Below are 14520 nucleotides of genomic sequence, written 5' to 3' on the forward strand. Positions count from 1 at the left end.
CCTTCTTACTCTATTACACTTCCTTCCTTAGACCCTGGGGATGTGTGCAGTACAGATTTGCCCATTATCACATCATCCTCTAGTCTTCTTGACAGCATTGAGAAAAAGCCCATATTAGCTCTCTCTCATGATGGCCCACATCTGCTCCCAAGGATCATAGCAATGCAGTTTCCTGCCAGACATAGCCTACTTTTTATTTGGCCACCGAGCAAGTAACTCCTGCCACAGGCTTTATTTTGAGATGCATCAGGCCTGAGTCAGATACTAGTCCACTGTCTCTCCCAGGTTCCAAGGGATACTTGAAGCCTTTCTCAATAGGCTTGAGGAGAAGAGAAATTACCCCATCCACCACCACCTCCCTAAGGAGATGATAAGACTCATCACGCAGCTCTCTCCCAAGGAATCCTCCTTCCAGTCTCCAAATTCCCTGGCCACTTCAGCTCAACTCTTTCATATGTCCAGTGTGAGGGAGCAGTTCGAGGTCACAAAACTTGCCGTAAGATATTTTCTATGCAGGATCTTCCTTGTCAGCCTAGCACCTCATTTTGGAGTGAGAGTAGTTGGCATCTATTATGTTGCAGCTCTATCACTGAGGCTAAAATAATTCCATTTTCCACCCCTGACCCTCCCTATTAGAATTCATCTTCCCTCATGACTTGCTGAGTAATAGAATGTGCTTCATACATTCCTTCTAGCCATTCTCTTCCTGAAAACAACATTAGTCCCTGTGCTATTGATAGCTCCACATTTGTGGATATGATTGCAAGCTCTCTAAGTGCCAACACTCTACCTTTTATTTCATTTATCGTGCAGACCACACGCCATGCTGATCCTAATCTAAAGATTTATTGATTTACTATCTCCACCTGGCAAGATGTTGCTAACGATATTTCTAGGCAATATTATGACTACTTTCACAGTAGGAGCTGGCAAGTTGAAAAGACCCTGATTTGCTCAAATAATAGGAAGGGGCTGGGGACAAGTAATACTGTGTTTTATAAATTATGGTCTTCCAAATTTTAGCATTAGCCACAACATTATGTTAAATCTTGCTAAACTGAAGTATAACTATAATATTTAAAATATGCAAAAAGTAAATATTCTGAGGCAGAGGAAAATAGCAGATTTAAAATAAGATGAACTTCACTTGATAAAATAGTGTAAATCACTCCCTTTGTAGTATTTACAAGTCCTAAAAGGCAAGGAATCTTCACTGTTACAATTAATGTAAATCATTTATAATTTTATGAATAAAACGTTTTATTTATTTTATTGTAGGCAGAAAAACCTTCCTAGCTGGAGTCCATAGATATAATTTTCAGGTGGAACTGATAGCTCTTCTTCAGATGCTTCATTTCTGCCTGTAAAATACAGTAAAGGAAGGGAAAAATAACCACATTTCCAATGAAAGCAAGTCAGTCCAAATAAAGTAACGAACATTTATAAAGTAATTCTCATCCTTATAAATTGCCTTCTTGCAGGAAACAGACCTTATCCTGACTTTTAATATTTCAATGCACCGATCTTGGTGGATGGAGAATGGACCAGGATGTACGGTGACATCAGTGACACCCGCCCCAGACTGGGCCCCAGAAGACCATCGCTACATCACGGTCTCAGGGTGTTTTCTGGAGTACCAGTACATAGAAGTGGCTCATAGTTCCCTGCAGATTGTCCTCGCAGTAAGTGTTGACAGCCAACCACTCCTTCTAGTGCTTCCGGAATTGCTTTATTTCTGTGCAAACTCAGTGCACACAAATGGAATCTGCGGGTAAAGTATGGCTATTTGCTTTTTCCTAATTAATGCCACTTTTAGTAGGGATTTGTCAGGCTACACCAGGCCAGGCCCTGGACTGAGTGTGCCGAATTTTGTCAGCAATCAGTAAATAGACTGGCCTCTTCAGCATTTTAAGTAAGAAATCCAACCACTCAAGGTTTGATTATTTGGCTTTTGGTAGAGTTTTCCAAAGATTCTGGAAGGAAGATCAGAGAGATTTCACAACTAACATGCTACAGTCCCCAATTTATAAGATTTCAGTAGATATTTTCTCCCCCAATGCTTCTTTCTGGCTGTGCTGCTGGTCCTGGGGAATTCTCGTCTCCATTTGCCCTATCTACTTCTTCCTAAATTTCCCTAAGGTACCATCCGTCACCTTCTATTGTCTCTCACTTTTTCAAAACAATTCAGCTTTTCTAACAATTCTACTTCTAGACTATCATGGCCTTATTTTGCATGGTATTATGCTGATAAAGATTTCTCCCTCTACCAGGAGTCAGTAGGAGTTATAAATAACTCCTTTGTATTTGTGTATTTGTAAAGCATATTTGTATAATATATGCCTATGTTACATAAAACATAATATTTTACATTGTATCACTATGACAGAGAGGTAAATAACACACCTTTTTCTCAAGAAGAACTTTTACTAAGGTTAAGTGCATAATTTTGTGGAATTTATAAAGTGAAGGCAACTTTATTGTATATGTCTCCATTTATTTATTGCAGATACTATATGTACAGATCTACCTATATTTTTCTTAGAAGGTATGTAGATCTGCAATTGATGTGCATAGTCTTAAAATTGTTGAGAACAAATAATGCAAGTAAAATCTGCTTTTTACTTCTTTCTTCATTTAATTACTTTGGGAATGATACTAACTCACAGTTCTTAAACAACAAAACATAACAGGTTATAGGTAGAATGGTTCCAATTAGTTCAAATAAAATTCTTCTGTAATTAAAAAAAAAACTATGCAAGTATGTGTTTATTAGATTAGATAACTAATATATAGTTATTAGATTTTTTTAAGTGAGGAATATATATACACCTAGACACACACATATTTAAATAAATTACAATAGGCTAAGTATGAGATTCTGGTAAATACTTCCCAAATCCCTGTAACTAAAAACCACAAAGGTTTCTTCTTGTGGACTAGCAGAAAATTCTACCAATCAGTGTCACCACTGCCACTAAGGAAACAAGGCCAGTGGAGCAGCAACCATCTCAATTATCATCGGTTGCCATACCAGAGAGCAAAGATAGATGTGGAGTGTCTCCATTGGCCCAAAAGTGCTCCTCCTTGGGAGGAATAGCTCATTGCTCACAGTTCATTGTCCAGAACTAGTCACACAGCCCCACCCAATCACAAAATGGCAGGAAGATGGGGAACTGTAAATGCTTAGAGATCAGCATAAATTATTTCCACAATATTTGAATTACGTTTTTGCCTAAAGCACCGAATGATCTCTCTTGAATACGTGCAAGCTGCATGGCTGTCCTTTGATGGTCACCACTAGCTCAGCCTTCATTCTGGCCTTCGTGCCTTGTCTGCTCTGCCCAGGGTCAACTGAGAGGGGATCTACTCTTCCCATGGGATAGGGAGGACCTGTCCATGGTGCTGACCCAGGCCCCGTGCTCTAGAAGGTTCACAGAGTGAGAAAGGTGTTGCTGAGATCCTGTGTTCTCAAGACTACTCAACTCACCTGAGACACTTAATAAATAATTTTTTCTATATACTTTTAAACTGTAAAACTGTTCATTTTGATTATCTTGAAATAAAGATAGGTTGCATTTGATGGGATGGAAGTAGCCATTTCAGTATTTAAAATCCATTTAAATGAAGGATTCATTCTCACATAGGAAAAGTAAAATATTTCTGGGATTTGGGGCAGATAATATGTCTTCATATATGTGTTAGACAGGGGTTTTAGAGAAAATATTCCTTTGTTGGAACTCCCTTTTTTATTGCACCCACACTTTTTGGAAAACTTCCACTTATATGTCAAGGATGATATAAAGATATAGTTTATGTGCATGGATGGTTATGTGTGACTATTTCAGAGAGATATTTGAATTGATGTGTGTATGTATAAACTATATTCACAGATTTATTAAACCCCACATAAGATTTTGTCGCATAGGTAATTTGCTAAAAAATACATTTGGACACAGAAGCATATGTTGAGGCTGTCACACCACCCAAATAAAAAATATTTTTACATAAGTAAAAACCATCTATAAAAGCAAATAGGCTAGAGTGCAAAGAAGATGGATGGAGTGTCCCTAAGAGCAGATGTGACCAATATTTCAATCTACTGGCTCTCACTTCTGTCTACATTGCCCCCAACTGAGTGGAGAAATGGTTTGAGCAAACCATCCCAGGATGTGGCATCTTTACCTCTCCCCTTGCCACCTGTTCTTCCTTTCAGGGTCATTCTTCTTTTGCAATGTCAAGGTTGGATCACCTGAGAGTAAGTTAGCAACATCGTACCCCAGCCAGTTATTTGGAGAAGTTTCAACCCCCTGTCTGTCTTTGGGCTGGTATTGTCTAGCCAGCCTTGGGCTGAAGGCATCTGCTGTGCAGAAAACATAGCAAATCTTAACTAGAGTTTCAGAATACATACCAAAATGGGGCTTATCTTGAACAATTTGCTCCACCTAGTTGTTGGAAAATTTCCAATTACATTTTCCCATAGTCATTCCGACCACTTCTGCTGTCATTATTGAGATGAAATAGTGTCTTGAATCTCTGCTCCTCACCTTTTCATGTTGCCCAAATTATCCCCCTGACAATCCAATGTTCAGTTCAGTCCAGTCCAGTGAATACTTCCTGAGTGCTGGTCTCCTGCTGGCACCTAGAGAAACAAATGACAGGATCCCTGACCTTGAGGATGTCACAGTCAAAAATGGGGCGAGGTTCCTCAGGATACAGACCAGGTGCAAACAGGCACATTCCAGGGAGGTAATAGACAGAGAATATAGTTTGTGCAGTTTAAGGCATAATGTTGGCTTCTTAGTTCTATCCTGCTTTTTGTCAAGTCAGCTAAACTCTCGCTCTTCTCATTGTTTTTACCATTCTTTGAAGCTGCCGTCTCTTCCAGGATATCTGTCTTAGATCTGCTTTCATAAACTGCTGCTCTCCCAGCTGCTGCTCTTGATTAACTCCAAATCTCTCTAGCTCTTTTTCTCCACCTTCACTCAGCGTTTCTTTCACAGATTCCTGACCCCTGGCACGCCTGTCACCCTATTGTTCAGTTTTGTGTCAATCACCTCCTAGCTGATTTTGAAATTAGCATTCACAAAGCCCACATTTGCATGGCACATACATAAGATATCTTCCATCTACAGCCAAAGGAAGACGAGCATAATATCCATATAATTGGGAAGAGGGGTGATTAATCACACAGCCTCCAACCAAGCAGAAAGGACTGCCAGAACCCCATAATGATGAGCCAGGTGTGAGATTTCCAGCTTTTTCCTTCTCCAGCAGCTTTTTCTTTTAGTTAGTATCAGATATCACATTCAAAAGGAATACAGGTGTGCAGAGTTTTAATAAAACCAAAAATTTAAAAAATCCACACTTACTAAATGTGTTCACAGGAATTAAATCTTTGACTTGTTTAACAATCCAGGGAGGACAGCAGAACAGGTTAAAAACCTTTCCCATGATTTCTTAGCGAGTAAATAGGGAGGATGGACCTGATGCCCTAAGTCTTTCTCTGGTACCAAGAATAGGAAATAGGCTTCAACCTGCATGCCAGCACCAGCTCATGAGTAACAGATTCCTGAAACCCAAAAATTCGGAGTTCTTCAGTGGCAAAGAAGGTCAAGATTGAATAGCTGTGTCGGCCATGAGTGAGGGGAATGGAGGTGTGTGTGCCTTGTATTTGTTATGCACACATTATACGTCACTTCCTGTAACCAACACAATGAAAAGGGAGGCTGTTTCACAAAGGAATGTAAATAAATGAAGCTTTAAGGGAAGACATTTATTACAAAGGCTGAAGTAACTTTATATTTTAGAAAATATGTTAAAATTCCAAATAATTCATTGGAAAAGACCAAAAGCAATACTTAATCCCTCTTATCTCTAGCTACCTCCAGAGGACCAATATCTCTAAATTTAATATAAGGCTCTCCAACCCAAATTGCTGGGTTTTGTTATTCTTTATTTCTTTTGCTTCCAACACACTTTTAAGTTCATAGCAGATTGCCTGTTAATATTTTTAGGAGACCAGCAGAGGATATTGGTAAAAACGTAAATAAGCTTACTATTTCCCGCAGCTGTTAAAATTGGCTTAGAAACCATATACAGATTAGCAGGAAAGTCGTAGAAGACTTTAGAAAAGGTTCTAATACCTGGTACACTGTTAGTAGCTAAAAATAGGTTCATGGTCAAGTTCACCCTTCAATTGTGTCTATTCCCTATTCATAAAACTTTGTACTGTTTTTTCTTTTTCTTTTTATTGAGTTCATAATAGTTTACATTGATGTGAGATTTCAGTTGTACATTATTTCTTGTCTGTCACCACCTAAGTGCTCCCATTCACCCTCTGTGCCCACCTCCTACCTCCTTTCCCCTGGTAACCACTGAACTGTTTTCTTTGTTCATGTGTTTGTTTATATTCCACATATGAGTAAAATCATCTGGTGTTTGTCTTTCTCAGTCTGGCTTATTTCGCTAAGCAAAATTCCCTCCAGTTCCTTCTATGTTATTGCAAATGGGATGAATTTGTCTTTTTATGGCTGAGTAGTATTCCATTGTATATATATACCACATCTTCTTTATCCAGTCATCAGTCAATGGATATCCAGTAGTGGGATAGCTGGGTCGTATGGTAGTTCCATTTTTAGTTTTTGCAGGAATCTCCATACTGTTTTCCATAGTGGCTGCACCAGTTTGCATTCCCACCAGCAGTGCATGAGGGTTCCCTTTTCTCCACACCCTCTCCAACATTTGTTATTTTTAATCTTAGTGATTATAGCCATTTTAATAGGCATAAGGTGGTATGTTAGTGTAGTTTTGATTTGCATTTCCATGATGATTAGTGATGTTGAACATTTTTTCATGTGTTTATTGGCCATCTGTATCTCTTCTTTGGAAAAATGTCTGTTCATATCCTCTACCCATTTTTTGATTAGGTTGTTTGTTTTTTTGTTGTTCAGTTGTGTCAGTTCCTTATATATTATGGAGATTAACCCCTTGTCAGATATATGATTTGCAAATATTTTCTCCCACTTAGGGGGTTGTCTCTTTGTTTTCAGTCTAGTTTCTTTTGCCTTGCAGAAGCTCTTTAGTCTGATGAACCCCCACTTGTTTATTTTTTCATTTGTTTCCCTTGTCTGAGAAGACATGGTATTCAAAAAGATCCAGTTTAGTTCAATGTCAAAGAGTGTACTACCTATATTATCTTCCAGGAGTTTTATATTTTCAGGACTTATCTTCAAGTCTTTGATCCATTTTGAGATTATTTTTGTGTATGGCAGGAGATAATGGTCTACTTTCATTCTTTTTCATGTGGCTGTCCAGTTTTCCCAACACCATTTATTGAAGAGACTATCTTTTCTCCATTGTATGTTCTTGGCACCTTTGTTGAAGATTAGCTGTCCGTAGATATTCAGTTTTATTTCTGGGCTTTCAGTTCTGTTCCATTGAGCTGCATGCCTGTTTTTATACCAGTACCATGCCGTTTTGATCACTATGGCTTTGTAGTACATTTTGAAGTCAGGGATTGTGATACCTCCAGCTTTGTTCTTTTTTCTCAGGATTGCCTTAGCAATTCGGGGTCTTTGGTTGCCTGATATGAATTTTAGGATTCTTTGCTCTATTTCCATGAAGAATGTCATTGGGATTCTGATTGGGATTGCATTGAATCTGTAGATTGCTTTGGATAGTATGGACATTTTAACTATGTTTATGCTTCCAATCCATGAGCAAGGAATCTCTTTCCATCTCTTTATGTCATTATCAATTTCTTTCAGTAATGTCTTATAGTTTTCATTGTATAAGTCCTTCACCTCCTTGGTTAAATTAATTCCTAGGTCCTTTATTCTTTTAGTTGTAATTGCAAATGGAATTGTATTCTTGAGTTCTCTTTCTGTAAGTTCATTATTGGGGTATAGAAAAGCAACTGATTTTTGTAAGTTGATTTTGTACCCTGCAACTTTACTGTGGTTGTTAATTATTTCTGTTAGTTTTCCTATGTATTCTTTGGGAGAAAACTTTGTACTTTTTAGAGTGCATGGAAATTATTGTTCAACAGATTATGGTAAAAATATATATTTCTTTTAAGATTGGCACCTGAGCTAAGATCTGTTGCCAATCTTCTTTTTCTTTCCTCTTCTTCTTCTTCCCAAAGCCCCTCAGTACGTGGCTGTATGTTCTAGTTGTAGGACCTTCTGGTTGTGCTATATGAGATGCCATCTCAGCATGGCCTCATGAGTGGCGTCATGTCCGTGCCCAGGATCTGAACCAGCAAAACCCTGGGCCACTGAAGCAGAGCGCGCAAACTTAACCACTCAGCCACGGGGCCAGCCCCATGGTAAAAATTTTTTGAAGGTAAAATATATGCCTTCACATGGATGGGGTCACAGAAGTTTCCACTTATTCCCAGTTAACGATATATATTTGCCACTTGGCTTACTAAGACTTGCCTAGGAACACCAATGGTGAAGAAATTTTCAAAACTGTGAATGCCTTTATCCCAGTTGTTTTGGGGTTGTGTTGGGAGTGAGATGACATGAGGATTTCTTTGGATGTTGCTGAGGTGTGTGGTGCATGGATGACAGTGAATGGCCTTATTACTCATGCTGCATTTTGACTCCTCCTTTAATCTGGAAACACATTCACAAAGATTTGATTGTCAAAGATTTGAGTCCTGATTTTCAAGTAGCCTAGGACATTGCTCTTAAAGTGGTAAACAGTAAATCTAAGTTGTGAACTTGCATTGTTTTAAAGGGATGAGTGGGGCAGTGGTATGAGCTGATGACCCTCTACTGCTGCCTTCAGAAGTGACGTAGTTGCCAGCTGAATATTCTTCGTCACATTTATTTGAATTGAAAAAACTGACAGATTTTTTAAGAAAAAAATGTTTGATTTATTTCACAATGAAAAATTATTTAGCCATTTAATTTATAAGTTATTGGTTTTGGCACTTTTTATAAACTAAATTAGCCAGATCTGCAGCTCCACAGTTTAATGAAAAAATATTCTCAAAGCACATGATTTTTTAAAAATTGACAAAAAATATTATGTCAACAAATAGATTGAAATTAAATAATATTTCTGTATTTCCCATGCTTTTTTTTATATATATCAGATTAACTTAGGTGCCTTTAAGAGAAAGAGTTAGGAGCATAATTAATGGTTGTTTATTATGTCTTGATAGTGTTTTGGGCATATTTTCCAGAAATTGTTTTTGCAAACTGGGCAATTTCCAATTCTTTGCTTTCATTAAAATTGAAGGAAAACCTAATAGATTTGTCAGTTGGTAGATTATTTGAAATAATTTTTATGATAGATAATTATGTAAATTGTGGCACCCAACTCAGAAGTTGCAGGAGTTGAGTGAGGTTATTATCACAAAATGTCTCTAATACTTCCCTTTTTTTTAGAGGATAAGGTTTTTCCATGCTTAAATTGAAAAATTTAAAGAAATTCTTTAAAAACCTAGAATAGAATTCATGCTGAACTCTGCTTCATTATAGTACTGATAAGAAATGCATTTCAAATAAAATTTTATTTTGGTACCAAGTGCTTTTGATCAACATTTGTAGTAGCCTACGTTGTGTTGATCAAGTGTGTAAAATCTTAATTGTGACGATAACTCAAATAAGAATGTGTTTTTATGTTCTCAATGACGACCAAGACAAATATGTGAGATGATAGATGTGTTATTGAACTATATGATGGGAATCCTTTCACAATGTATGTATATCAACTCACCACAGTATATACTTCAAATATCTTACAATTTTGTCAGTTATACCTAAATAAAGCTGAAACAAACTTAAAATTTCAAAAAGAAAGAATGCATTTTTAACACAATGCCTTATGACATGGGAAAGAAAAATCAAATTTAAATTTATACCTACTTAATTTAACACATATACAAATTTGCATATCTGCATATATAATTGTTGCAGAAAATTATGATAGAATGATCAATATAAAGCTTTCAAGTAAATAAACATTAGGAGAAATTTCTGTGGAAGCAGTCACATGGAAATACAAGTTCAAAAAGAAAAGCAACTACATACAATTTATGATCATAAGAGAATAATATGTACATGTGTTTTTAAATGAAAGAAGGTGAATTTCAAATCACAGTGGTATTCAAATTTCAGCAGATATATTTAAAAGAGTAACTAATATATCTCTTTAAAATGTATTAATAATTATAATGTGCTCAAATAAACAGCCCTTTTGCAGCCACTTAAACTAATGATGAAAAATATCAAACATCAATTTCAAATGTTCACTGTTTTCAAGTGAATTTTTAAAAATTCTTTCAGGACATAGGGAGTAGAAATGCTTCAAGGCCACCACTCTGAAGCAGTGGTTCTTAATGCCAGCTCAGAAAAGAAATTACTTTCTCACTTGTTTAAAGAATTGCCATACATGTGACCTATTTCTGGAAATTTTGTGTCCTTAAGCCTGAGGTAGGGCCTAAGTTGGTGTAATTTTCAACATTTTCACCTGAAATGTTAGTGCCTTCCCCTTCTTTTCACTACTGATCCCTCTATTGTCCTGAATTCCTCAGGAACACATGGTGTTTGGCCAGGAAGATGTATAATACCAAAATGGTCCCTCACCTCCGGTTGCTCTATCAACTCGTTTCTTGAGTCATTCAGGGCCTTCAGAGTCATTTCCCTTCCAGTACTGCAGGGTCAAGCCTGTCACAGAACTAGCCTGTTATCGAATACTGAATCCGTGTACGTACATTGTGTCTACTGTACCTCCACACTACAGAGTGAATTGAACTGATTACTGAGCTGGAACTGAAAACTGAGTCTTCTGATTTCTAGTCCAGTGTCCAAGACTGTACAACAGTTTTCTTCTTAGGACAAAACTGCTTGCTCCTGTGATGGAAATGGGCAGAATGACAAGCACTCGGCTTCTTTCTTGGCTCCCACGATGGTTGAATAGCTTTACTGCTTGGCTTTGAATACTATACATGCCGCCCCAACTCTAGTTCTCCTGGGTACTCAGATATGCAGACCTACTTGTCAAAAAGTAATAACCCAATAAGCAAAATAAATGTGATTCGTTCTTCTGTAATCAGAATAGTTTACTCAAATAATCACGAAAATGTAAGAACCAAATCACAATTGTGAACAGGGGATTTTTCCAACGACAAAGTTTCTGAAATTGGAGAATGAAGATGGTAAATAGAATCGTGAAAGGACACTTCTTGGCACAATTGAGTGCTGTAAAACATATAAAAAAAAGGTCCACAAACTAATTTTAGAACCCCAACTGGACTTATCCCCGAATAGTAAGAAATATCAAGACCTATTGCTACTTCTGAAATGGGTACATGTTTAACTTTGTACCTATTCTCAATTCCTCTAGACAACAACAAAGTCATTTGAACACTATATCTTCAGAGCATAACACCCCCATGTGTTACCCACAGATGTCAATCAAGCTTTGGCAAAAATAAACCCTGAAGAATCAGTTCTCATGCCCTTTATTTATTTTGTTTTAATCCTGAAAGGTGTCCTTGTAAATTGGTGACTAGTTCTGTGAGCCCATGAACAAGCAGAGTGCAAGAACTTGAACAGCCTCTAAAGTCAAATTAAGTCTAAGAGTTTTTTGCCTTTAATATTCTCTGGTATTCCCTACATGCAAATTCAGAAATATAAGGTAAAATATTCACAGTTTGGGAGTAACAATCCTTAAATCTTACACCCAGCTGTATAATAAACTATTTTGTAATTATGAACTAAATGAGATAATGTTTAAGAAACTGCCTTGAAAACAATAAAGGTGGTGGTATTATTTATTTTCTCCTTAGCTCAGTTTCTTCCACTGCTCATTGAGAATACTATTATTTTTTCAGGCTAACTCCTGGTGATGTGCAAAAATGAACTAAATCCTACTAAATTTACTTACTCCCCAGAAAGAACGGTGATTCTTAAGGCCAGTATGATACTATTTAGAGAACCGACACACTAGTCTACCCAGAGCCCAGTTTATCCCATGTCAACCATTATCATCAGTGTGCAATATCTGCTTCTATATGTAATATTTGAAGCTCTGGCTTGCCCCTGAAGCATAATATCATTTGACCTATGAGAATGCTTGGAGACATCATGGAATAAAAATATCAATACAGTTAAGATGGTGGTGAGGATTATAGGCTACAATAAATCATCAGTAATTGGGTTTTCTTTAATAATATGAGATTTAAATTGAAATTGTCTACATAGAATATTATGCAATGAACCATGTGCAAACTCACTTCTTATATTGAATTTTATAATTATAAAATTATTTCAGAATGAAATAGTAAAATATATTAAATCATAAGTTATTTCAGAAAGAAAGGAATAAAATATATGTAAATATGCTGAAATAGAGTATTTTTTGAAAAATATGACAAGCTGTTGGGCTTGAACAAAAGGTTACCATCTTCCTTTGTAATATATATCATTGTCTTTTAGAATGTCTTTCCAGTCATGATCAATTACTATGATAAAATTTTTTTAAGAGATAAGTCTTTGATGGCAATTTCCTCTTCAAAGGAACTTCTAAATGCAGTGATAGATAGAATCATAATAGTAAAAGGTGTTAATGTTTTCAGATAACAGCAAGGCATTCTCAAAGGAAGGATGTAAAGATGATGTATAATGACAGCTATAATATGAGGGATAATTTATTGTTTAGCATGTTATACTTGAGTGAAAAAGAATAAAAATATGGGCAAACACACTTAAACTAACTAGTGCTTACACAGTAGAAAAAGAGCCATCTGTAATATGCCTTCTGTACCTTTGCTTTACTGATCCTGTAAATAGCATTTTAAATTCTATTTGCAATCCACACATTCTTCAACACAACTGAGTATATGATTCCTAGTCTGATCATTCTCTTGCCTATTCCCATCCTGTGGCATCCTGGCTGCCTTTGTGCTCTGTTCCTGCCATTTGTTCCTCTCTGACCTCTCTCCTGCCTCTCACGCAATGTTAAATTCGTTTAAAGCGGTAACTCTGAGAGTCAAGATCACAACTTTTTACACACATATGTTTATCACTTGTAATCTCCTAAGTAATTCACGATATTTTATTTTATTGTACTTAATTAAGCAGCTTTTTGTCCCATGATTAGCTTGGTTAATGCTAATTGCAAATATGGCTCCAAAGTTGAGATCTGAATTAGAGGGTATCATGGCTCCAAGGATATTTTGGGTTTCTTTATCTCTTCTTTTATTCCAAAGTGTCTGCATTGCTTTACTCTCCTTATTGATTCTCAATCTCTCCACCTTTTAAGTTTCATCAGCTTCTTATCAGCAACTTTATAAATACAGTTTGTTCCTTTTACCTCTCACCATAAGTGTCTTCTAGTCACTTATCTTCACTTTTCCTACCCCTTTTCCATAACTTACTGATTTCTTCATCACAGAATTATGGGTAGATTCTCCCTCTTTTTTGAATTTCTCAATCTTACAAATAATTTTTGTTGTAATTTCACGCCATCCTATTAGTCACATGCCATGTTTAATTTGATTTCAACTAATATACTATGTATGTTACAATGTAAACCAATTTTAAGTGAAATTATACCATGAGGTATAGAAAAGTTCCATGTCAGAGATTCAATAGATGTTCATGCATTCATTTTCACCAATGTATTTATTTCACAAATTTAGGAAATTCTGTGTTGCTTGCAAATTAAAATATTAAAGACAAGTTATCAAAGGAAGCTGGATACTAAAAAGATAGTAAAGGACTGGCCAAAACTAGATGAGAAAATGTGTTTGGCCACTCTTTTATTGTCCTTTAACGGTCAGTCTGGGATCTGAATTGGAATGACATAGCCAGGAAGTGCCCACATTTCCTTTGTTTCAAATTTATGGTCTAAAACCTTCGGAGTTGCTGTGGTACTTAATGAGGGACTGAGTTGGAGGAACCATACTCCAGAAGTGGAATGGATTCATCTACTAGCAAAATATTGTAGCTATATAATAGGATCCCCATGACAACTTATTGCCAGGATAGCATGTGTAGTAATGGGTCATAATTGCTATCTTCTAATACATTCAGGAGCTTCATCAGAGACTGGATTTAGGGTGACCAATGGTTCTGAGCAAATCCAGATGATTGGTCATCCCGCATGTTCTCAAATTTCTATTCCTTTCCCAGTGGTCGTAACTGAGCTCTGTGCAAAATGCACCTTTCCTTCAGTTATTAACCCTACACACATATTTCATTTATATGGAATTGACACATAGACTCACACCCATAGAGAAAGATAATTTCCTTTTCTCATTTCAATTCGTCACCTGTTGGGCTCTGTATTGCAGGCCAAAGAGCTCTCCCCTGACATACTGCGCCTGGGAGAGAGGCCAAACTGAAATGACACAAAGCCAAGCTAATCATTCAATTAAAAAATACAGTCCGTAATTCAGTGAAGTCTGTTAGACACCATGCCTTACCAGTGGGTAGAAGTTTGAGGTTTTTAAGTGGTAGTTTAAGGTTGTGCAGATTCAATCTAAAGACTCAAATTTAAAAG

At 36.7% G+C, this 14520-nt stretch overlaps 1 protein-coding gene and 1 long non-coding RNA gene across 8 annotated transcripts in view; one reads left to right on the forward strand and one right to left on the reverse strand.

Annotated features, from left to right (window-relative positions):
• Positions 1-14520, forward strand: part of NKAIN2 (sodium/potassium transporting ATPase interacting 2) — a 921761-nt gene that overhangs the window by 758852 nt on the left and 148389 nt on the right. For all 7 annotated transcript variants that reach the window (XR_011422192.1, XR_001379336.3, XR_002811177.2 and 4 more), the window contains one exon: positions 1482-1682. Coding sequence is in view for 3 of the 7 variants with exons in the window: in XM_001504216.7 (XP_001504266.1) it covers positions 1482-1682 (201 nt within the window). In the remaining 4 variants the exon portion in view is untranslated. The remainder of the gene's footprint in view (positions 1-1481; positions 1683-14520) is intronic.
• Positions 1274-14520, reverse strand: part of LOC138915839 (uncharacterized) — an 80223-nt gene continuing 66976 nt past the window's right edge. The window contains exons 2-3 of the long non-coding RNA XR_011422194.1: positions 4545-4639; positions 1274-1361 (exon numbers count right to left, since the gene is read on the reverse strand). This is a non-coding gene — a long non-coding RNA (uncharacterized lncRNA). The remainder of the gene's footprint in view (positions 1362-4544; positions 4640-14520) is intronic.

Source organism: Equus caballus, chromosome 10 (genome assembly GCF_041296265.1).
Source record: "Equus caballus isolate H_3958 breed thoroughbred chromosome 10, TB-T2T, whole genome shotgun sequence".
In the NCBI taxonomy this organism is placed as follows: Eukaryota; Metazoa; Chordata; class Mammalia; order Perissodactyla; family Equidae; genus Equus; species Equus caballus.